Source organism: Eumetopias jubatus, unplaced genomic scaffold, assembly GCF_037043125.1.
Source record: "Eumetopias jubatus isolate StellerSeaLion01/CBP00866 unplaced genomic scaffold, mEumJub1_p1.0 scaffold_3, whole genome shotgun sequence".
Classification (NCBI taxonomy): domain Eukaryota; kingdom Metazoa; phylum Chordata; class Mammalia; order Carnivora; family Otariidae; genus Eumetopias; species Eumetopias jubatus.
In genome coordinates this window covers 28,953,982-28,978,927 of record NW_028274809.1, presented here as the reverse complement: position 1 = coordinate 28,978,927, position 24,946 = coordinate 28,953,982, and the positions used below count along the sequence as shown (strand labels likewise).

The following is a 24,946-nucleotide window of genomic DNA, read 5'->3' as shown; positions in this document are numbered from 1 at the left end:
AGGGGCGGGGCATTATGAGTCACGTGCCTCCGCTCCGAGGCGGGCGCGTGGAGGGAACTCTGGGCGTGATTGGTCCCTTGTAACCAGGTGACCACAGAATGCGTTCCGGTTGGCAGGTGCGAGCCAGGCAAGCGGACTTCAGTCTGGAGGTGGCGGCGGAAGGAGGAGGAGCTCCGACCGCGCTCTCTCCCGGCAGTGGCTGCGCCTCTGAGCGCTTGTCGGGTCCCCACCCCTTTTAAATAAGCCGGGCTGGTCGCCGCCCTCACAGACTAGTTGGCTTGGGGGAGGCGGCGGCGGCGCGGCGGCGGGGGTGCGGCCGGGGCCGGAGCCCTGCCCGGGGCCCGGCGGCGGGGCGGACCGGCGGGCAGCGGGCGAGGCCGCGCCTCTATGCGCGGCGCAGCCCCGGCGTAGCCCGGGGCTGCCGGTGCCGACCGCGCCATTGTTGGGGGAGGGGGTAGCTGCTGAGCGCGGCGGAGTCAGGGGCGAGTGAAGGCGGCGAGGAGTGGAGGCGCCCCATGGGGAACACGTTGACCTGTTGCGTGTCCCCCAATGCCAGCCCCAAGCTGGGCCGGCGTACGGGGCCCGCGGAGCCCGACTACGAGTCTGAGATCTACGAGGCGGCGGCCGGGGACGCGGTGGCAGTAGCGCCGGCGCCTGCTGCCGTGGAGCCCGCCGAGTTGGATTTCGGAGCGGGTGAGGGCCACCACCTGCAGCACATCAGCGACCGGGAGATGCCTGAAGGTAGGGAGGAGGCGGGCACCTCTCGTCCCTCTCGGGGGCCGGCGCTGTCCGCTCTCGGGCGGTCCCCCGGGACGGAGCCGCCGCCTCGGGCTCCTTCCTGCCGGGAGCCGGCTTTCCCAGGGCTGGGCGCCGGGGATGAAGGCTGGCTCGGCTTGACGTCCCCACCCCTTATTCTTTCCTCGTCGTGTCCAGCCAGTTGCTCTCCCTCTTCCTTGCCCCGAACGCTCAGTTCTTTACCGTATTCCCATTTCCCAGCCCGGCCTGAGACCCTCCAGTCCGCAACCCCTTCCTGTTTGTCGGTCTACTTAACGTGTCCGGGGACTTTATAAAGACTTTTTGGTATATTCACTCCCCAAAATGTAATTACCCCAACTTCAGAGTATCCACCCCATCTCCCTATCCTTACCAAAGCGAAGAAACCAGGTAAGAGCCTGATGGTATCCTTCCTCCCACCCGTTAAAGTACTTGATACGCGGGACAGTTAAGACGTATTGTTAAGGATTTGTTATTTAAATTCAAAGTAGAGATTGGCCTGTGAGAGTCTATGTGGTGTTCTTAAGTAGGCTGTTTTCAACAGCCTCGATAGAAGCTGCCTTCCTCTAACTATAATTTGAAGACAGACGGAAAGAAAATGATAGGAGGAAGGGGCTTGAAATAACTGAACGGTGTGAAATGTTACTGCCAGGGCTGCGACAATAGTTTTTATACCGAACGGAGAGCCCAGGGAGTTCTCATTACTTTCAAATTCCCACTTTGACCCAAATATGTCTTCAGCCCTACCTCAGTGACTTAACAGACTTCACTTACTTGTTGCCTGTTCTAAAAATGAGAAGAGGGGTGGTCCATGAGACTATTGGTCAGAAGTTTACAAAGAGAAAAAAAAAAAACCCATAAATTTAGACCTTAATTTGTAATATAAAGGTTTGGTAATTAAGGTGTCATCTTGGGGCGCCTGGGTCGCTCCGTCGGTTAAGTGCCTGCCTTCTGCTCAGGTCATGATTCCAGAGTCTTGGGATCAAGCCCCTTATGGGGCCCCCTGCTCAGCAGTGAGTCTGTTTCTCCCTCTTCCTTTGCCCCTCCACTTGCTTGTGCGTGCGCGCGCGCTCTCTCTCTCTCTCTCTCTCAAATAAATAAATAAATAAAATCTTTTTAAAAAAAAAAGGTGTCAGATCTTGCACAAGAATGTTTGTCTCCTAATCTCCCTCTCCTTCCCCCCCAGCTCCTGTCTGTAGAATCTTGTTCAACTTTAAGAATGTTGGCGTGAAAGTTCTTCTGACTAACTGTTGGGGGAGGGGAAGAGAAAAGAGGAAATGTTTGATTTTTGCCTCTGGAATTTTGGAAAGGGATAACTAGGTAAAGATAATTCTGAGTAACTGCCTGGCTCTTTAATGAAGTCTTACATCCTTTGAAGTAGAAAACATTGTATCATAAAGATGTTAAAGCCCCATTAGCCCATTTGTTTCATTTAAGTGCCCCAGCTAATTTCATCATATCCTAGAGGAAATGTAGCTCTTTTTCTAAGTAAACTTTAGTTGGGCTGTTAATTTCTTTGAGTTATAATAATTAAGCCTGTGGATTTACCCATATGATGGACATGGCTTTGTAACTGCAAAGTACTGCTTTTTCAGAATATTGAAGTATTGTAAGAGAATGAACAAATTATATGAATTAATTGTACTTTTAAACACAAAGCATGTAAGGACTTGAGAAAACTTCCGCTCTGCTTGGTGCTGTAAGGTAAACCTCTGAGTGATTTGACAAACTAGTTAATAGACGGGTAGTGTTGGATGAGAGACCAAAGTTGGACCTTTTTATAATTCTTTGAAGATTTGCAACACATCTTCATGTCTGTCTCATTTGGCCCTTCCAACTACAAATAAGGCCCATGTGTATTCTCCCCGTGTTGCTGATGAAGGAGGAGAGACTCCAAGATGGGCAATGACTGTGTAACACAGCTACTGAACAGAAGAGACTGACATGGAGGTGATAGATTGCCAAATTCAGTTCTAGGGATGCCTAAGAAACTCTTTAGAATGCATCTGGTATTTTATTATTTATCCATACGATAGACCTATCTCCACTCACTTGTTTTATTTCCATTCAAAGTTTATTGTTCACAATTCAGAAGCAACTTTTACCTCTCCCTCCTATGTCTTTAATCATTACAGTAGAAAAGACTAAAAGTAGAAGTCTTGATATAGCCTAGATTAACCAGTCAGATAAATGGGTTGATGCGTTTAAAAGAGTTTGTTCTGGTGATCTCTAATTAAAGCCAAGAATGCCCTGGACAGAGGAACATTAGGAAAAGCTGATAAGGTAAGGTACCCAGTATTAAGCATAGGACTATAAGGAGTGTTAAACTAGAAAAGTTAAAAAAAAAAAAAAAGTTCATGAATACACAACTTACCTTTTGTGTTTAACATGATAGTTTATAGATATAGATATATATCTATAGATATATTATAGATAGTTCCATAGAAACAAGGTCAGAACACCAAATAAAAGTACAGGCACATTGAAAGTTTGCTTTTAATGTCTTTATTTTGGGCAGTTTTATATCAGTTTCCCTAGAAACTAAGAAATACCTACTTACATATGAAACATTTTGGCTTTTCTACAATGAAGAATTTAATTGGTTCATTTCTTAGACAAAATCATCCATACATAATGTGCCTTTTTTTCCTGAAACATTTCAGAAGAACATGATTTCTTCAAGCCATTTCAAAGAGCTATTCCTAAGAACCTAGTGTAGATGTCATATAGACTCAAAAGAATTTTTCCACTACCTTACCTTTATCTAACAGCATATCCACAATAACTGATGGTAGTATCAATAACACAAAATAAGACACTAACATCCTATTATGCGGCCTTATTACTATTCATCAACTTTTCATATAGCCTTTTATGTTCTGACCTTACAGGCTTCACTAATTTGCTGGCCAAAAATGCTCTCTCAAGTGACCCCTTCTTCCCCCTTCCCCTGAGGAGTGGGGAAGGAATTGGCAATATGATGTGGAAAAACCCCTGAGCAACAGAGCTTTCCTCTTTCCAGTAGCTATTTTAAACACTTTTGTTTTGCTTTTTTTTCGATGACAATAGGCGTTTGCTGTAAAAGGTTTAGAAAATACAAAAAAGTCATTCACTTAGAATATCCAGAATTTTTATTAATATTTTAGTGTTTATTCTTCCTAAACCTTTCATATGTATATAAACATAACATTTTGTTTATTTCACAAAAATGAGATAACTTTATTTTTGCTGCTCTATAACTTTTTGTTTTAAAGAGAAATAATGACCTAAAGCCCCTGGAACTGTGCTTGACACCGAGAAAGCACTCCAGGATGTATTTCCATGGAGCTGCACAAAGCTCTACCACATGCCTTTTAATAACTGTTTAGTGTACCATTGAATGCTTGGAGCACCATTCATTTACCTACCCTTCATGATTGGGCATCTCTTCCAGTAAACAGAACACAATCCCATTATCATGCTTTATTCTGGGGACACAGATAAAAACTGGTGCATTGTACCGCTCTTTAGAATTCAGATGGTATACTTTGTCTTATGACCTAGTCATTTTGTAGGTAAAGTACTTTAACATTAAATGTCCTTATACCAAATTGAAGTTACTGTTGGTTTTTCACTGGATGTTAGAATTCCTCTTTGAGATTTTTGTGGTTCTTGGTAGCTTGTCTTTAATTCGGAATAACTACTACTCTAAGATCTGAAAGTAATGCTGGTCTAAGATGACTAATCAAAAGAAGCATTAGAAGAAATCTTAGTTGGGAAAACTGGGAGAAACATAACTGGGTTTGAGTACACTGAAACAGATGTTTTTTGGGCACTGTTTCAGATGCAGGACAGCCTGGTATACAGGACAGAGCCCCTACCCTTAACTCCTTACATTCTGGAGGGACCTAGGGGCAGACAGCACATGAATAATAAAAGAACCTCAGGTAGAGAGGTGCTGAAAGAAAGTGAAAGAAGGTAAAGGATGGGAGAAGGGCAGGTTTACAAGAAGTGGTTAAAGACTGCTGCTCTCAAGTGACAAGTACACAGCCCTAAAAGTGCGAGGGAGCTGTGAGAGGATGTGGGAGAAGAGGCTTCCGAGCAGAGTTCCTCCCATGGGAATATGCTGGTGCAGGCACAGGACAGAGACATGGGCACGGCAGCAGCAGGGTGAGAGGGATGCCAGCAGGGATGCGGTGGGTTCAGACCTCATGTGCCTATCGGGCCTTCACAAAAAATAGGGATCTTAGTTTAGTTGTAATGGGAAACCAGTGGAGGATTATATGCAGGGGAATGAGGTTAATTCTTTAAAAAACAAAACACAAAAACAACAGGCTAGCCCTATGTGAGAATGTGTAACATAGGCATGGATGGAAGCGGGGAGACCAGGTAGAAGGCTGGTGCAGTAGTTGAGGTGAGAGCCAAGAGTGGACTGAACAGAAAACCATACAGGCCTAAACCATAGACTAATAACAAAGATATGAAGGGCAAGTCACAGAAAAAAATGCAGATGACCCTTAACCATGTCTTCATGCATAGGAGAAATGCAAAATAAAAAACTATACTGTAGCTTCTCTCCTTTTGAGAGAAAATCCGATGATGCCACATTCTTTGGTGAGACTGTGAAGAAACAATTATATTCATATATTGCTGGTAGAAATGCAAAATGGTTTGACCCCGTGAAGGGGAAATCAGCACAATCTCACAATGTTGCAGACACATTTAATCCAGAAACCCTATCTCGAGGAATTTATTCTGAAGATATACCCCACAAATATGAAAACCACATATTCACTAAGTTTTTGTTGTAATATTTTCAAAAGCAAAGTATTAGCAATAACTCAAATGTCCGGTAGGAGCTGGTAAAATCAACTGGTACATCCACATGGTGAAGAGCTATGGAGCTGTAAAAAAGAACAAGGTCTTCACTGCTGTGAAGTGATCTCTAGGATATGTTACATGGAAAAAGCAAGGAGAGGGTATAACAGTAATCGACATGACAGAAGCAGAGGAACTAGGGATTTGCTTAAAGAAACCAAAATCACTGGGAGAAATTCTTACTAATTGTGTGACTTTTATTCCTTTCCCTTTACTGTTAGCCAAAGCACATATTTGCTTAAGGTGATATTTGGGTGTGAGTAAAGCGTGGGCATTTCATACACCTTCTAATGAAATGCTAAATGTTCACTTTTTGCTTTTGAGTTCATTTGTAAGAGCTTTGTTTTGTCATTTATTGTGCTTTATAGGTATATTGATTGCTCTTGCATTTCTTTTGATCCTCACAATGTTTTGAGTTACACAGTATAAGAATTAAATGTTTTACACATGAGGAGACAGGCTCTCAGAGATACAAACTGAGTAGTCCAAGTTTTAAAAATGAGACAATAGATCAGGGATATAAATTACAGATATATGACATACTAGAATAGAATTTATTGGATGACTTATCATGTGGGCTACTTTGGATATTACTTTTTTTCCTCACCCTTTTGTGTGTGTGTGTCTTAAAGTCATTAAGCTTTAGAATTAAAATATTAACATTGCCCAGGGTGAAATAAAAATAAAGGTAACTTGCAGCCCAGAAATGTTCTTTGAAGTTCAAGAAACTGAGCAAAAATACTCGTTAGAAGTGTATAAAGGAAGAAAGGTGTACTTCCCTCTATGAAATGTCACATCTCCGTTACAGTCCCTAAACACGGATTGAGAATTAAAACAAGGCAAGACTGAGAACCAAGGTAGACGCGGGTACAGAGGTGGCTTGGAAGCCAGAGTTAGGAAGCAGGAGAATTAATTAGGAATTACCTGGAAGTAGTGGACTCAGGGATAAAATCATCAGTGTACGTGGTAATTGTAAGACTTGAAATATTTGTGCTAATGGGCCATAAAATGAACACAGTGTACTGTATAGGGATGAGAGCATAGTTCAGTAAATGCAGGAAGCCATAAGTGAACAGGTGCCCAGCAGTTGGCCCAGAAACTGCTGACATCTTCTATTTAATTGGAATATATTGAAATCAATATATTGAAATCAATCTCTTTGTGAAATACACTGCTCTGACAGTTTCTTGGTCACTACCTTCTCTCCCTAATATTTTTACATTTATTGACATTTATAGTTGCATAATTTTACACATTTAGCCTTTGATAATGCATTTCATTTTTTCTAAGTTGCCTGTATTTTCACATTTTTAACATCTGTGCATCTTATAACTGGGGGACTCCTAGATTAAGGGAAAAGCAGTATTGGATGTCAGTGGCTTTTATAGATTTCCTCTGTATTTACATTAAGATCCAAGTTTAATTTTTTTTTGAAGTCCTACTTTTCCTACATCAGCCTGTCATGCTGTCAAATTAAGTTGCAATTTAAATTGATTTAAAAAAATGATGGGTCTTAAAATACAATTTGAATCAACTTCTAATCATGAACTCAGGAATATTTCTCTTAGGTTAAAACATTCTTAGAGGTTTCTAAAGTAATTTGGGGGGCGCCTGGGTGGCTCAGTCGTTAAGCGTCTACCTTTGGCTCAGGTCATGATCCCAGGGTCCTGGGATCGAGCCCCGCATCGGGCTCCCTGCTCGGCGGGAAGCCTACTCTCCCTCTCCTGCTCCCCCTGCTTGTGTTCCCTCTCTCACTGTCTCTCTCTGTGTCAAATAAATAAATAAAATCTTAAAAAAAATAATTTGGGGTAGGTTCACATACAAGATGTACAGTAATTTCATGACATCTCTTTAAATCACTGTGCACGCGTGCATATGTGCATGTTGGTGGGAGGTGGGGACACTTTGCTTGATAGTTGGCAGTCTTACCTTTGTGATAGTGCAAATAGGGTAGTACAGTTTATCACAGTTGTCTTAGGTTCTTGGGAAAACAGTAGTGGACAGTGCAGAAACACTGTGCATCTGAGTTTAATATCTAATGGCTTAAGTACCCATTCTGTAAAATAGAAATGTGGTTTTTGTCATTAGCAAAAAGTGCAAGTTATATAGAAAATTGTCATAGGCTAGAGACAGAAGATTACTATTTTCTGAAAACCTCATGCAAACTGACAACATTTTAGGGTCCTCGTAGGTGTAATATGTAATAATACATACAAGTGATAGGCAACTCACCAAAGTGGAAATAACACTGGTAACTGTCGGGAAAATAGTCAAACTGTGTAATCAGAAATGCAAATTAGAGACAGTGAACTTCCTCATTTACATCAGTAGGAATTTTTTCTTTCAAGTATGGGAAGTCAGGGTGGGAGTGAAAACTGGTGCAGTTGATAGCATTATACACTAATATGCTCACCTTTTTTAGAAAGCAGCTTAATTAGTATTATACATTGAGCCATGACGATGATCTAACCTTATGGTCTAGTCATCCCATTTTGGAGAGCTTTCCTAAGGAGAAAAAAACAATTATTTTTAAAAAACTATGTATGGGAAGATTTTCCTCATAATATAAGAATAAAAGTTTGTAAGCTCCTAAACCCTAAGAATAGGGGATTGACTAAAGTATAGGAATAACACTTGGTAGGCCACTGTGTATCCATTAAATTGTAAATATATTAGAATGGGGTGGAGATTGCTTCTCAGGAACAAAATAGGATGTAAATGGTACACTAATTAGAGCTATTTTTTTCTTTTTAAAGTGTAGGTAACAAAGTAATGGTTGTGAGTTGATGAATAATTTTTAAACAATATTATTTTGGCTCTTGCAAATTTTTGTTCGTGATCAGATATTTGTTAAAGGAATGAGCAAATGACTTTTATCTGTTTGCGCCTTCAATGCAATCATCTGTACTGCTGATTAATCCAGGTCTCTTTCAGTTACAAATTAAAATCTAAAAATTTTTTTTTAAAATACTGACTTCTGTAACCAGAGTTAATGGAGTAAATTGGGTACTACTTGACCTAGGAATTAAATGGCCTGTCTCAGTTCTGCTCTCCTCTGTTGATATATCCTAGAAAGGCTCCCCTCCCCCCCCCCACCTCACTAACCCCATGATAGCAAAGGAAGCCTGGGGCAGCTCCAGACTAGCCAAGAATCCACAGCTCTGCCTTTCTTGCTTCTTTTTTTTTTTTTATTAAAGATTTTATTTATTTATTTAGAGAAAGCATGCGAGTGGGGGGAGGGGCAGAGGGAGCGAGAATCTCAAGCAGACACCATGCTGAGTGGGGAGCCTGACGCAGGGCTCGGTCTCATGACCCAGAGATCATGACCTGAGCTGAAATCAAGAGTCAGATGCTTAACCAACTGAGCCGCCCAGGTGCCCCAGTTCTGCCTTTCTCAGTGGTTTTTTGGAAGTCCCAGGGCAACAGTGGCTGCCCCAGCCTAGATGGGGTAGGGGGAGTGCCACTTTCCTTCCTGTCACTTGGGCTAATTGTGCTTTTCTGCTATTTCTTTTATCCAGGGCCTCCTGATTTTTATATTTAGATTCATAGTAGCATATCTTGGTTTGGGGAAGTGTGTGTGTGTGTGTGTGTGTGTGTGTGTGTGTGTGTGTGTGTCCTTCCTGTCACTTGGGCTAATTGTGCTTTTTTTCTGCATGTTGCTATTTCTTTTATCCAGGGCCTCCTGATTTTTATATTTAGATTCATAGTAGTATATCTTGGTTTGGGGAAGTGTGTGTGTGTGTGTGTGTGTGTGTGTGTGTGTGTGTGTGTGTGTGTGTGTGTGTGTGTGTGTGTGTGTGTGTGTGTGTGTCGGTTTGGGGAAGTGTGTGTGTGTGTGTGTGTGTGTGTGTGTGTGTGTGTGTGTGTGTGTCGGTTTGGGGAAGTGTGTGTGTGTGTGTGTGTGTGTGTGTCCGTCCTGCTGTGTGTGTGTGTCTTGGTTTGGGGAAGTGTGTGTGTGTGTGTGTGTGTGTGTGTGTGTGTGTGTGTGTGTGTCCGTCCTGCTTCCCCCTTGTCTGGTACTTATTTTTCGTGGATTTCCCATTGAAAAGTGTTAATTAAACTTTCGTGCCATAGGCACTGATACATAATGTGTTTACTTCTGCAAACATTTCTGCCTAGTTTTTAGATTCGCATGTAGTATATTTGCTTTCTTTTTGGTAAGAAGTGGGTTATGAACTCTTTCAAAAGCCTTAGGAGGCAGCTGTGAAAGTCTTTGTCACTTTGAGCACAGCTGAATTCATTTATTTTCCAAATAGCTAACATTGTCTCATTTTTCAAATATGTGAAAAGTTTAATTTTTATGGTTCTTTTACATAAAAATGTTGAATAGAATAGTTTCTCCAAAAGCAGTCTAACAAAGTTCAGATTCAGTGAAGGAATTTCCATGAAGAACAAAGCTATGTTTAGCTATGTAAATTTCTAGTGCTGGCAGTACCATTAAAATGGATGGTTCAGATTCCTGTTAAACCAGGAAGTCCCAAATGATGTTTGTGAAAGAGTCTAACTATATTACTTGGAGGAAAAAGGGATTCTAGGTAGATAAATTGTGAAATGCTGAATTAGACTATATTCACTATAAGACTGATTAGTTTTTAATGGACATTTTGATTCTCAAAGAGCCAGAGATATTATTTTCTATTAGACTGCCAACATCCCTTTTAAAAACAGAACAAATATTATGTGGTTTGGGAAATACTAGACTTAACCATTACTCCGTCAGGATCTGGTTTCTTACGAGATTGGCTAAGTATTTTGGGATGGACATTGCTGAGGAGTGTCGTACGGTGGTTTTTTTTTTTTTTTTCTTTTTAAGAGAATTTTGAGTTGTTCTTACAAAGGTTGTTGCAATATGAAAGTCATTTGTTTAATAGAAGTATCAGACTGTTTTGTCAAACACCATGAAGTAGCCCAAAAATATATTTCAGAGCTCACAGAGCTTAAAAAGAACAAAGATTATATGTAACCAGACAAAAACCTATTTCTGCATTTCCTTTTTTTTTTTTTAAAGATTTTATTTATTTGAGAAAGAGGGAATGAGAGACAGCATGAGAGGGAAGAGGGTCAGAGGGAGAAGCAGACTCCCCGCTGAGCAGGAAGCCCGATGTGGGACTCGATCCCTGGACTCCAGGATCATGACCTGAGCCGAAGGCAGTCGCTTAACCGACTGAGCCACCCAGGCGCCCTATTTCTGCATTTCCTATTTCTTGCTCAGACTGCTTTGCTTATCAGACTGTCACTAAACATCTTGAGGAAATGCAGAGATCATTTTGTTTGGAATCTTAGACACACCAGAGGTTTGGCTTTTTTTTTAAATGACAACTTTATTATCCCCTATGGTGGCAAACCTTGTTCTATGAAAATTCAAGTACCTGTTTTGTATTCTTGTGTAAATAGAGAATTTCCCCACTTGGTGCAAGGTGGACTACAGGCAGACATACCTTTACATAGGTATGGACAAAATTTTTTACAAGTAGCCCCATGATCTGCTCCAGAAAGTACTCTTATTGAGCCCCAAATTAATCATGCAGCATGGATGGAAGAAGCAGGAGTTCAGCTTTGGAAATTGAGAGCAAAAGTTAAAAATTACTTGCTATCATAGAAGTGTACCTGTAGATTAGAACATTGAACTTTTATACAGTTTTTAAAAATCTGCCGTGACGGATAGTCCCCCACATAAACCACAGCTAACTAAATGAGTTCATTTGTTGAATGGAGTTAGAATTAGCTATTTGATTGTTTAAAGAATATTTGCTTGCCAAAAGCAACTTGTTTGGTTTTGGCATATTTGATACATTGAGCTGGTGTCTGACAGTAATAGCCACAGCATAACTTAGTTTTTGAGACTGCTTTTGGAATATGCTAGTAATATCAGCTTAAAGGATGGTGACAGGATTTTTGATAGTTAAGTAGGAGGGGGAAGGCACACATATAATTCCGTCTAAAAGTTGCATAGATTATTTAGGTGCAGGTTAAAAAAAAGTTTAAGACACAGCCTGGTTTTATTCCACATATGTCGATTCTACAATTTTGCAGTTTCCCAGTATAATTTTTATATTGTTGCCTTTACTAAAATTGGCTTTTTATCATTACTAAAAACTCTTCCCAACACTGCTAAGTGATTAAAATTGATGTGCAGTTATTTTTAAAGTCATGTATTTTTCTACTCAAATTATCACACCTTTTTCTCTTCTTCCTATACAGAGTTAGCTTTGGAATCAAACCCTTCTGACCATCCAAGGGCAAGCACAATTTTCCTGAGCAAATCTCAAACGGATGGTAAGACAGTATTTTTTTCCCCTGAGAAGATTGAAAACTGTTTTTGTGTTTCATAGAAAGCCCCTAAAAGAACTCATACATTAATTTAAATGTTTCACTTTTTCATGTATTCATTTCTTATTTTAATATGTGATGATATACTTTAATTGTTACTGATTTAGTTAGCAGAACACGGAGACTCTCTACACGTTTTGCCACCTCTTTATCAACACAGTCACTTGTGACCACATGATTTGATGTGGTCTAATTCTCCATACTATCTTGTCCTCTTCCCCTGGCTCCAAAGAACACAGGCTTTAAAGATGAGTGAGATAGGATTTAGGCCACAGTTAGGTTTTCATTTAACAAATAAAATTTAAAAAATCAGTTGTTAATTTATGGGGATTGAATCTGTGATTCTGGCCCCATTTTACGCTATGCTCAACCAAACAAGCCTATCTCACATCTGCATTTATTCTACTCTACTCTAATGTAGTGTTGTGCCAGGATACATGGGAACAAACATGCCCTGTGAGATTTCCTAGAAGGTTAGCTTCAGCAACAGAGACCAGTATAAATTGCCTGTGTCCTTGATTTATAATGAGAATCAGAACTAGAGTTTTTAGCACTCCTGCTTGCCTGTTTATTTTCCTTAATGTTATGTTAAATCCTTTTTTATTTGAACTAAAAAGCCATACATGACCAGGTTTTTCAGTTGATTATGACAGCAGGAGTATAAAAAGTGAGTGTTCCATAATATTTGAAGTATGCTGCACAATAAAAAAATGGGGTTTTTTAACCTGCATTTTCAGTGTATGTACATAGCCTGACTTGAGCAGATCACTTCTGGTTAGGATTGCTGTATTTCTCTGTTTCTTCCAGAAACATAGCCTGCCCACATGTAGAAACGGTGTGGAGACGGTAAAAGCAAAGCTATCTCATGTCTCTTTTTCCTCAGTCATAAAGGAGGTAGTGTGGGAAACAAAGTGGGGTCCAAGACCCTCATTGGAGCTTTTATTCTTCTTCTGGTCTTTGTTAGAGCAAAGTGATTTTGTGTGCTCTAGATACATTCAGTTAGATTAGCACACATTAAAATATAAATTTAAGATAGATACTTTCCAGTTGTGTAATGACCCATTTTATTTTTTTAGCAAGGTATTTTAGTAGATCACCAATAAGTGCTTCGGGATGCTTCTAGGATACTGATGTATCTAGAAATTAGTGCCTGGCCAGAAACTGATTCTTAGAGCTGTCAGATCCTGGTAATTGAAGTAAGTTGTATGTAAACATAGAATTAGAAAATACTGTGTAGTGGTTCAGATATTCAACAGGTAAACATTTTTATTAGTTAAATTTTTCACCTGGCCTAGTTTGCTTTGTCCTTTTCTTTTGTACATGGGGAGCCTTTCATTTGTACCTAACAAAGAAAATCTGTTAGGTCAGAAAGTAAAACTAAGTTTTTAGATTTTACTTTATAGGATTTATCTTGCTAGGGGATTTAAATTATAAGTTTTGTGGGAAATTATATTTTAAAAATGGAATTTCATCTCATTTTGTTCGTTGGTAATCCGTCAGATAAGTAGCAATTACTTTTACTTTTCTATGACATTTGTATCAGAATTGATCAGTTAATTTTTTTTATTCTTAGTGCGAGAAAAGAGGAAGAGCAACCATTTAAACCATGTAAGTAAACAGTTGAAAAGTTAAGTAAGAAATTAATAGTTTGAATTAAAAGTATGTTTGCCATTATTCCTAAAAAATATAATGGATCCAATACTGTTAGCACTGTTAGGACCTCTTTTTGTAGATTTTCTAAATCTCTTCTATTTTCCTCATTATCAGATGTTTTTAGGAAGTCTCTGGCTCAGTAGTGCCCATTTTTTAAGGGTTCTGACATTTAACTTAAATTTAAATAACGTGGTTGTGGTATAAAGTTCTGCCTTCAATTTTTTTGCCTTAATTTTTTAATCTTATTTTTTAACCAAAGTAACCAAAACATAATAACTAAGTTAATTTTTAGCACTATCGACTTCCTGTTGTGCCAGGTGAAAGCTTAGCTTCATCACTCCACCGTGGCCTTATTTCCTTGCCTCTATTCCGTCAACCTGTGTCATGGTTTTTGTTAAGTCAGAATCAATGTGTATGTTGTTATGACTATGCAAATATTGTTCCCTGCTGAGCCATATAGTTCTCTGCCTGTGCCTTCTCCTGTATACGCTTCATTCTTTTTCTTAAATATTTCTGAAACCCAAGCATTTCTGCACTTCTCCAGGATAATCCAGTCCCCATTTTCCTAGCCAACATGATCTCACACAGCCAAATGCTGTAAGTAGCTCCCTGGCGGGTCTTTCTGCTTTCACATTCTTCCTTTTTGTGTGTGTGTGTGTGTGTGTGTGTGTGTGTGTGGAATTAATTTCCTGACGATATTCACTTGCCTATTTTCTAACAGCTAATTCCCCCCCCACAAATGTTGTAACATTTGTCACATGTCCATCAAAAATATTTTTCGTTTACTAAAACACATCTGTTCCATTTTTTTCTTGGACACACTCTTTTGTCTTTCTATTCTGGTAGAGTAGACTGGTTTTCGCTAGGCTGGCTGTGTCTGTTTTTCTGGGATATCTCCTTGAAGTCATCTGGGATCTCACATAACTGCTGTCTTGTTGGATCCCCTATGTCCTAGATTCTCTGTTGCCCTTTGTGTTGTTATATGCCCTTGTTTTACTGGAGCACATTTTTCTGGGAATGGGCAGAAGTTTTTAGAGATCTGGCTTCTCTGAAACTCCTGCTGTTTGATAAAGTATAGAATTCTAGGTTGAAACTAATTTTTGCAGTTCTACAGACATTTCTCTGTTGTCTTCTCATTTACAATGTTGCTCATAAATCTGTTGACATATCATACATTGTACATTTCCAATTTTAGTTATTGTTCCCCCATCCCTTCTTTCTCTGAAACCTTCTAGTACCTTCTCTGTCCCTGAGATTTTGAAATTTCATAATATGGTTTGATATGGACTTTTTCATTTTACTGGGGCCAGGAAGTCTGCAGACCATCTCTTCTAGTGAATGTCTTTTTTTTTTCTTTAGTCTGGTATTTCTGTCATTCGGATGTTGGCCCTCTTGGACCAGTGTTCCTGCACAGATCTCTAATTTTCCCTCTTCCTGTTTTCCATTCTGTCTTTGTCCTACTTCCTGGGGACTTCCTTGACTTTATGCTCTAACCCTTCTCCTTCTATTGAATACTGAGTTTTGTCTATCTTATTTTTAATTTATACAGTTCTCTTATAGTCTATCATTATTTATAGCATCTAGTTCTTTCACCCGTACAATTTCTCATCTTTCTGAGGGTTTTTAAGAATTTTTTAAATTTTCATTTGCGTCTTAATTTGATCATTCCCATCAATTCCTTTTTTCTGTTTTGATCTCTCTTACTTGTTGGAGGCTTCTTTCAAATGTGTAGTGGTCCCTGCCTGTATCTGTGATCTCACTGGAAGTACCACAAGGGAGCAAGACTTTTTCACTAACAGGCCTCATTCTCGGTGTTTGGGGGCTGAGTCTCTGAATTCCGAGCCTGCCTTGGGTTCTGTAAGACAAACTGGCTTTCTTGTTCCTGTCCCAGTCTCTGTTCTGCCATGTCAGTTGCCACTCCTTTGTCTAGTCTTTTCACCTTTCAAACATTAAAAAGCACCTGCTATTTATCCTGTGTTGTATATAACCTCTGAAAGGAGGGGGAGAGGAAATAGATTTGTGATCAGTCCACCATGTTTTTAACTCAAACTTAGTATGTGTTTTGAAAGTATAAATTTAAGTTTAAAGTTTTAACTCAATATAATTAATGATATTAATTCAGACAGTATTTCCGGTTATACCTATAATTAGCATATTACACTTTTCTTCTAAGGCCTTGATTAAGAATTCAAACCATGTACCTTGTCATATTGTCCCATTAATGCGCAACATAGATGAAGTTTTCATTAATGCATAGTGTTGGAAATTTTTAAGTGGTCTTATGAAAAAGACAAAATTTGTCCTGTGAAAATGGGAGACACAAAAGTGAACTTCAGCAGTAGATACAATGGGCAGGTCAGTGGCTGGGGGTAGGATTTCAACAGGTACTTGACCTTTGATGGTAAGGCTTGGATTGTGATTTCCTAGACTTCTAAGTATGATTATTTTCTAGTCTTTGCCATTGAACCATAAGTCTGTGAAATAACCTTCGTTGTAAAGATTGTAAAAGTCCATCTATTCTGTTAGTGCTCAATGAGTAAAGATAAACACTGCCTTTGTCCCTGCTTATTCTAGTAACCAACTGAAATAATATCTATGAACACTTAACTGCCAGTACTGTTTTTTGCTATTTGATTTTTTTTTAATTTGCATTTTATGACCCTATTTTTGTCAGTGTTGTTTATTGAGGCTGTAAACCAGGGATGGTAAGCCTTTAACCATAAAAAATAATTGTCTTAAAATTTTGGCTTTTAAGCTAATAAATAATTATAGCTAATATATACAGGCTTTGTTCAGAGGCTTAATTCTGCAACCCTCTAGTTGAATACTAGGTATTACTGAATACTGAAAAGTAGGCCTGGCCTGATGGGGAAGTGTTCAGTGTTTCTTTGGTTGGATCTAGCCAGTAGACTAAGTTGCTGATTCACTAGGCCCCCCATATGGCTGTAAGACCACATCTAATTAAAATTTTTAAATGTTTCACTAATATTTTCAAAGACAAGCCAGTATATATTCGTAATAGACAAAAAATTTAATGGAAGAGAGTGGGAGCAAATATAACCCAAAGCTCTACTAACTGGTCTGTATTTTGGTGCGTTTTCTTTCTGTTCTTTTTATGGCTCCCCAGTAGAGGTTTTTGGTCAGAATTGACTTTTATTATGATATAATATACACCATAGTATACCCTACTAATAGTGGCCTTAAAAGAGAACTTTCTTCCATTTAGAGTAAAAGTATTTAAATGAATTTTTCATTTTTCATGCTGTATTTATTGAGATTCTTAAAATAAATTACATATTCACTGAATAGCTTTAAAGAACATAACAGTTTTAGGTATAATTGAACATTTCTGGCTTGAAGGAGAATTTAGTGATACTTTTCAAAAATAGAATGTCTGGAACTTTTTGTTAATAAGAGGTAAATGGCTTTGCAGGAAAACATCTGAAATAAGCAAATGGTGTTTTTATATACCGTGTGGGTATTTCTGATTATTGGCTACTGGCAGTTTTTAAATGCTCTGTATTTTAAAAAGTTATCAACTGGATTTTTTTCCCTTACCCCATCTGTCATGTATTTGAGGGGGATGCTGACAGGAGAGTATGACAGCATGGCAAACGCTATTTCATCTTAATAGGAGGAAGGAAGGCTCATCTGAATTAGTAAAAAACAAAAACAAAAACACAACAAAACCAAGCATTAAAATTATTGGTATTCTGTGGTATTGAATGCTGCTATTACTTTTAACTACTTACAGTGACTGGGATTTGTTTATTGGTCTTACTTTAAGGAAGAGAATTGTCCTAACATAGCTTAGGCTATTTCAGTATTTGACTGTTGTTATATACTTGGGCTCAGGCTCTTCACAGATAAATGGATACTTCTAAAGTGTTTTAAAGATGGTTTATTCTATGGAGGGTCTCCAGAAGTTCATTGTCACCTCTCTGACACTATGCTAATAAATTCTCACTAATTTGTAGTAAGATTTACCTTCCAGTTATAACTGATTTTAAATAATTTGTCAAGCACTTATTGAACTCCTAATTTGTCCCAGGTTCTGTGTTCAGTAGCTGGAGGTAGGAGTAAGAGTCCTCCCTTCCCTGGAGAAGCTTACTTTCTTAGGAGGGAGACATCCTGCAAGCAATTGGTAGCATGTATCAAGTGGCAGATTAGATGTGTGAGCATTCAGAAAAGGGAGAAGTTTTGTGGTGTGACTGCTGGCAAAGGTATCCTGGAGGTAGATGGGGTCAAGCTTTCTGGGACAAGGAGGAAGAAAAAGGCGTTGTAGGCATAAAAAGCAGCATGAGTGAGGCAGGAAATTGTTGTGATGAATGTCAAGCAACTTATAGAATAGAATTAATAAAATTTTTAAATGAATGGAAAGTACTCAGAGGTTCTCACTTGAGTAATGTGATGGCAGTCTTATTTAAACATGAAGTTAAAGTGAAGTTCTCATAGTAAGCTGTTTTATGGATGTGAGAGAATCTTAAAGCAGTACTCTCTTGCCCTCCAGATAAGGAAACTTGAGGCCTAGAGAGACCTACGCCCCCCCCCCACCCCGGTCTTATTAGTGATAGAGCAACCCTGGTACAAACAGCCTCTGACTTAAGAACATCTGTGTCATCACACTGTCTCCTGAACTGATACATTTATTATCAGCTTTCATTTCTGCAATAAAATGTTCTTGCATCAATATTATATAAGGCATTATATTTCATTGTAGTAAATGAATAGTAGAAATAGTCTCAGCTGCTTTTCATTTCTTTTTTTTTTGATTTTATTTATTTATTTATTTTAGATTTTATTTATTTATTTGAGAGGGAGAGAATGAGAGATAGAGAGCACGAGAGGGAAGAGGGTCAGAGGGAGAAGCAGACTCCCTGCTGAGCAGGGAGCCCGATGCGGGACTCAATCCCAGGACTCCAGGATCATGACCCAAGCCGAAGGCAGTCGCCCAACCAACTGAGCCACCCAGGCGCCCTGCTTTTCATTTCTTAAGGAAAAAAAAACCACTGAAATCTTATTCTAAGCTTCTTACATTATTATAAAGGGAATTTATAATAGGTGCTTGCCAGGTTTGATAATAGGTAATTTATCAAGGGCAGTAGTTTATAACCCATTCCTTAAATCTTGTGTGGGAAAGTTAGAGCATCCACTGGGTTCCCATAGAGCTGCACATGATAGCACACTCAAGCAGTTCATGAAGTATAAGAAAAATCTTAATGCTTTATCGTTTGACCTTTTAAACCGAGGAAAAAACACACTTTTATAGGTTTAACTTACTGTGACATTTTCTTCTATTTCCCTTCCCCTTCAGGTATCTCCAGGGCAGCTTACTAAAAAGTATAGCTCATGCTCAACAATATTTCTAGATGACAGCACAGTCAGCCAACCTAATCTTAGAACCACAATAAAATGGTGAGTACAACTAGGTTGCCAAGGGCTGAGTGACAGACCCCCTCATGCTAAAAGCATCCTAGCCATACTTGGTCATTTCAGTCATTTAATTGTCCTTTTCAGTGATCAGGTTAAGAAACTGGTGTCTATTTTATATTGCTTTCCAGGACCTCAGTCTGAATATTCAGTTTCCATTTTAATCTTAGAGTGTACGGTAGAAGGGAAAGCCAGTTAGCAAAAAAATCCCAGGAAAAGTACACTTCTTACTTAATACATTTCCATTGTTAAGACATTGTTGAACATAATGAGAGGGAGAGGTACTTTTTATTGGATGTTTCTAGAAAAATATTTCTTTATGAGTTATGGGCCTAAAACAATGTGTACTACTTTGGAAGCTACTCTTGAAAGAAGGAATAGTTTGTCCCCTACTGGCGGCAGAGTGTATCTTCATTTAAATTTAATTTGATTTTTGTCAGATTTTCCCCATCATGCATTTTTTTTTCCTGCACTATTTCTGTATGAAAATTAACTTCTCCTTCCTATCTCCCAAAGAGGGGGAAAATATACCAAATCAATATTAAGGAACAAATTCTCAAGCTTAATTTCTTTATGGATGAAATTTTGCTCAACTGAAAATAATAATTTAATAGATATACTTAATTTTAACTTTATATATGTGTATAGATATAGAAATATACCTCTAGGACACTATATCAGTCCATATATAAGAAAACCACAGCAGAGAACAATGAAAGAGAGAGTTTTGGAAACATAGCTGTGGTCAAGTTTATATTTCAGCAAACACGAACAGTGTTGTGATGGAGACTATTCCTTAATTTCTGGGAACACCTTATAATCCACAATTAAAGTTGCACTTTCAGAACACCCTAAGATGAACCTTTCAAGCTTACTTAAGGGAGGAAAAAAAACCCCAAAACTGGATATGCAGAGCTTCCTGACTTCATCACGATTGGCCAAAGAACATTATTAATGTCTCTTTGGGACGTGAGTGTTGATTTTCCGGAACACAGTTTGGAACACTACTTCAAAATATTAATATTCTTATCTTTAATTTTCAGTCTTAAAAAAATTGGCTTATAAATTCAATCTTGTTTCTGATGTACCAGCTTTGTCAGCTCATTAAATTATCAGTAACTTCTACTTTAATTAAAAACAAGTTCACAGTCATAATAAGGTCACTTTCCTCTCTCTCTTATAACAGTAGTGGAGATCAAATTGTATTTCAGCAAAAACTGAGCCCCAAAATTCTGAAGTCCTGAGCTTTGACACCTAACAAGTAATCACTGAATGTTTTTATTCAGCCAAGACACTAAATCCATGTGTAAAAAAAAACTCTTTTTTGGTTAGAGTCCCCAGCTTTTGAGTTCAAAAGATTCTGATGTTTTAGTATATAATTCAGAAGTGGTTTTAAAGATTAACCTTGCTCAGACAAGTAGGTTTCATGCTTGTTTTTCCCAACTTAGTCTAATTTGTGGAAGTACAGTAAATTTAATTTGCTTTCATGAAGTTTTAAAAATAACAATTCAGTGCATTTATTATTGATGAAATAAAGGTTTACTGAGAAAATTAATAGGGCAAATTGGCTTTTAGGAATGATTTTGAAAAATGTTTACATTGGGGGTAGTGCATTGTTCTCAGTGGTGGGAGCCTTATTAGAATCACTTGTGCAACGTTTTCCAAAAATCTGTGTTTCAAAATACATGCATTTCCCCCTTCCCCTACCACAGTCTCACAAGCCTTTTGATAGCCTGAGGAAGGATACGAGGCATAATTGTATGGACAAAAGCATCCCAAATGAGTCATTCATTTCCAGATTTCGTTGCACATTGCAGTCACCTGGGGAACTTTAAAAGCACTTCTGATGCCCAGGTCATACCCAGTGTCAGTTAAATCAGACCATCTGGAGGTGGAAGCCAAGCAGTTTTTAAAGCTCCTCAGGCGATCCCAGTGTACAGCCAAGCTTGGAGAACCACTGCCTGGTTAGAGTGTGGGAGAATGAGAACTGCTTCTGACCACCTGTGGGACCTTGGGCAAGTCAGTTTTAAGCCTTGGCTCCTTATGTGTAAGATGGGTTGTTTAATTAAATGCTATGTAAGGTTTCGTGGTTCTTTTCAGCATAGAACTTGGAATTCTGTGATTTTAAAATCAAATTGAAGATGAAACTGTTTGAAGCACTATAGAAGTATCCATCTTTGATGCTGATAGCGTTATAGGCCTTTTTACAAGTGCTCATATTCTGTAGACCTAGCTCTAAAATTCAGATTTGCCTTCCCTCAATTGTTTTGAGTTTCATTTTAGACATTTTGAGGGCAAAGGGAAGCATATAACTAGGAGAACCCCTTTGTTGCCTAATACAAAACGTCTGTGAATAACCTAGGACTATAGTAATGTAAAGAGTGTCTGAGGACTTATATCTATCTGTTCATTAATATTTAACTAATTTGGAAATACCTGTCATTAAATATTATACTGTGTAGTATTATGTTGCATTGTTAGCACTGCTTATTTCAGGGTAGCTAGACCTATCATTGATTTTGTGGGTACTTATATTTGCTATTAAATTTTCTAATTATGATCTTCAATTACTTGGTATGGAACACTTTTAGGGAAACAATGGAAAGTGGGTGGGCTTGGTGGATAGTAAACTAAATCAATTGAAATGCAGGGCCTAACCTTTTTTTTTTTTAACACAAAAATTACCGTATGACTTAAATTTAAGCATGTGTACAAACAGATAAAACTTGTAGAGGAGGAGGAAAGATTCTGTGAGTAGTACAATGACAAAGGACAAATGTCAGGGAAAATGTGTAATAATTTATATGTTATAATTATGGACCAAAACAGGTCTTCTAACAGTTGATCCTTTTTTTTTTTTTTTTTTTTTTTTGCCAAAAGCCAAAGGACTAAAACAAGGGGGAAAGTGCCCATATGAACTGTTCTGAATTAGAGGATTTCAGGGCCCCTGGGCCCCTGGAAGGATCCTCTCTCTCTCCCAACCCCTTTTAAAATAATGTCTTCATGCCTAACATGATAAAATCAGTTGTTACAATTTTCTTTTTCCTTCCACAGTGTGACCTTAGCAATATATTACCACATAAAGAACAGGTGAGCTCTTTTAAAACCTGTCTTGTTATTCTAGCTAATTTGCAAGATATTAAGTTTAGTGTTAGGTAACAAGTATAGATATTATTAGAATATCTAATAGATAGTAGAGTGCTTTTATTACACTATTGAAGACTCAAAGAGTGTTCATGTGGGTTATATTGATATTTACTGTATTAGAAATTAAATTTGAGGATTTAAAAATTAAATCCACTGTATGTCAAAACAGGGTTTTTATGGCACTATTGAAACTTTGAGCTAGATAAATCTTTGTTGTGGAGGGTTGTCCTGTGCATGATAGGATATTTAGCAGTCCCCCTGGCCTCTACTCACCAGATGCCAGTAGCACATCTCCCTCCCTCCACACTGTGTCCCCGGACATGGCCAGGTGTCCCCTGGAGAACAAAATCACCCCTGATTGGGAACCCCAGTGTTAACATAAATCATTTTTTTTTATTAAAAGTAACTTTTCCACAACAAAAAAGTTGAGTGAAAAGTATGTCATTGATTTACAGTTTTACAGATCTCTTTACTATCTGGCTTAATAGAAGACAGCTCATTCTCATATCCTGTCTTCAGTGATTTGTTTTGAAGAAACAATATGAAGACCCAGCCTTGTTCAGATATTTAGTTGGAAAAAGGTGTACTTTTAAAGGCTTCAGATATTGTGGATATTCTATGATACTTTACTAAAAGTCCACAAGTGCTAGTTTCGTAGATTATAATGGATTTTATATATATACAAATTCAATGGAATTTTAAATCGTATCAGTGAACTTGTACTGTGTTAATACCCATTGATCTATCTTGCACACTAAATGGATCTTTTACCTGTATGTAGTTTTAGAATATTATGCATTAGTCAGTTGGAAAGTACTAGTTCACGTTTCTTTATACAGTGTCAAAAACTCACTTCTGTTAGTATCACCACCTGTCTTATCAGAAAAGCCTTTAAGTATTGAGAAGCTATCAAGCTTACAGTAGATGAAGCTCACAGTAAAAGGTACATATTTTCCAAAATCCTGATTTTTTTAGCTTGATAATCTGAATTTTATCATTGGCAACAAATACTTTATTTTTCTTGAAGTTCCAGGCTCACTTTGGTTTTTGTCTTTTTTTAAGATTTTATTTATTTATTTGAGAGAGAGAATGAGCAAGAGAGAGCACAGAAGCAGGGCGCAGAGGGAGAAGAAGAAACAGACTCCTCTGCTGAGCAGGGAGCCTGACGTGGGGTTCAATCCCAGGACCCTGGGCTCATGACCTGAGACGAAGGCAGATGCTCTACCGACAGAGCCACCACCCAAGCGCCCCACTTTGTTCATTTTTTAAAAAAAATTTTTAGATTTAATTTTACGTAAACTCTACACCCAACATGGGGCTTGAACTCACGACCCTGAGGTCAAGAGTCCCATGCTCTACCGACTGAGTCAGCCAGGAGCCCCTCACTTTGTTCATTTTTAAGAGAATGACTGTCAGTTGTACCTTAAAAAAAAGATGCTCTGTGAAAAAAGTGGCTTGTTCAGCTCACAACTAAGTCACAAGTGCCTTTCCTTAACTGTCTTTCAGCATGCAGAAGTGTTTCATAAATACTTATTTTAGAATATTAGAAGGATCGAGGTTTAGTGACACTGTTAAATCTTACTGCTTTATCAAGGATGTTCTTTAGTAGAGCAGAATTTTTTTCAACTGCAAGCGGCAGTGAAGACCGGAATGACTAGGTACGGCTGGGTACCACTGCCTTGATTCATGCGCAAAAACAAACAGTTTTACTCCCTTTTATTTTTTTATATAGTCACTGCAAATGTCAAAAGTGTATGAGCAAGTAATGTCTTTAGTATTCCTATAAAAAGTTTTGACTTCATGGGTCTCTGAAAAGGGGAGCCCTAGAGGCCTACAGACCACACACCTGGAGAACCACTGTCTAAATGGGCACGGCGTGTTAGTGTGGTAATCTTTTAAATGAAAAGACTGGTCTCTCAAAATTTAAGAAAAAAATTACATTTTTAACTCAAACTATTTAAGAGAGACCAGAAGAAATACGTGATAATATATAGAGAACTATAGAGAGAAAAAAACGGGAAAAACATGAATTTAATATTCACATTTATTAAATTCTAAAGACTTTTTGTCCACCACTACTACTTTATAAGATGTTCTTATGTATTCCAATGTGGGGTTAGAGGAGTAAAAATATATTTGGTTTACTAGCATTGCCTGCTAGGGAAAGTCAGTGTTCTGAAAGGCAGCTCTGGCTTGGCTGGTTGTGGTAGAAGAGATTTCACAGAAGTCAGGAAACCCTCTGAAGGCCAGAATGCAAAAGAATTTGTGAAACTGTTTGCTTTTTGAAGGTTAAGCTTCTTCCACTCCCCTCTCTACTTCCAGCAGGTACTCAGTACTAAGATATTAATTCCTGAATTAATTTTTTAAATGCACGTTCTTATTTTATAGAGATGCAAATAGATCCTTGGATATTTTTGATGAGAGATCACATCCACTCACAGTAAGTGTCAGTTTTTTATTGAAGTTGCATTTTTCTCTCATGCAGTTGCGTTCATTTCATGCTGATTTGATTTGAAATTAACTACCAGGAGAAAATTACTCCCTCCAGCTTGAAGTCAGAATCATCTTAAGTCTTCTTCCCTGCTCCATGTTGTGTCTAATCATTTTACCAAAGGAATGATGTATAAGGTATATGCTAGAGCAAGAACTGAGCTGCAGCTTTGTAGAATTAGTGAGCTAAAGTGAGTAAATGGACCCAGATAACAGAAAATGTATCTTTTTAAAAGATAATTTTCAGTAACCACAAATATAAGTA

The 24,946-nt window shown here is 38.4% G+C and overlaps 1 protein-coding gene across 2 annotated transcripts in view; it reads left to right on the top strand.

Moving 5' to 3' along the window:
- Nucleotides 1-344: 344 nt before the first annotated feature.
- CCNYL1 (cyclin Y like 1) overlaps nucleotides 345-24,946 on the top strand; it is a 36,678-nt gene continuing 12,076 nt past the window's right edge. Inside the window, exons 1-6 of one of the 2 annotated variants that reach the window (XM_028112245.2) lie at nucleotides 345-741; nucleotides 11,833-11,907; nucleotides 13,535-13,569; nucleotides 18,929-19,029; nucleotides 22,099-22,134; nucleotides 24,580-24,631. In XM_028112245.2, coding sequence (XP_027968046.2) covers nucleotides 516-741; nucleotides 11,833-11,907; nucleotides 13,535-13,569; nucleotides 18,929-19,029; nucleotides 22,099-22,134; nucleotides 24,580-24,631 — 525 coding nt within the window. In that variant the 5' untranslated portion in view covers nucleotides 345-515. The remainder of the gene's footprint in view (nucleotides 742-11,832; nucleotides 11,908-13,534; nucleotides 13,570-18,928; nucleotides 19,030-22,098; nucleotides 22,135-24,579; nucleotides 24,632-24,946) is intronic. The other variant, XM_028112246.2, reaches the window with a different exon arrangement.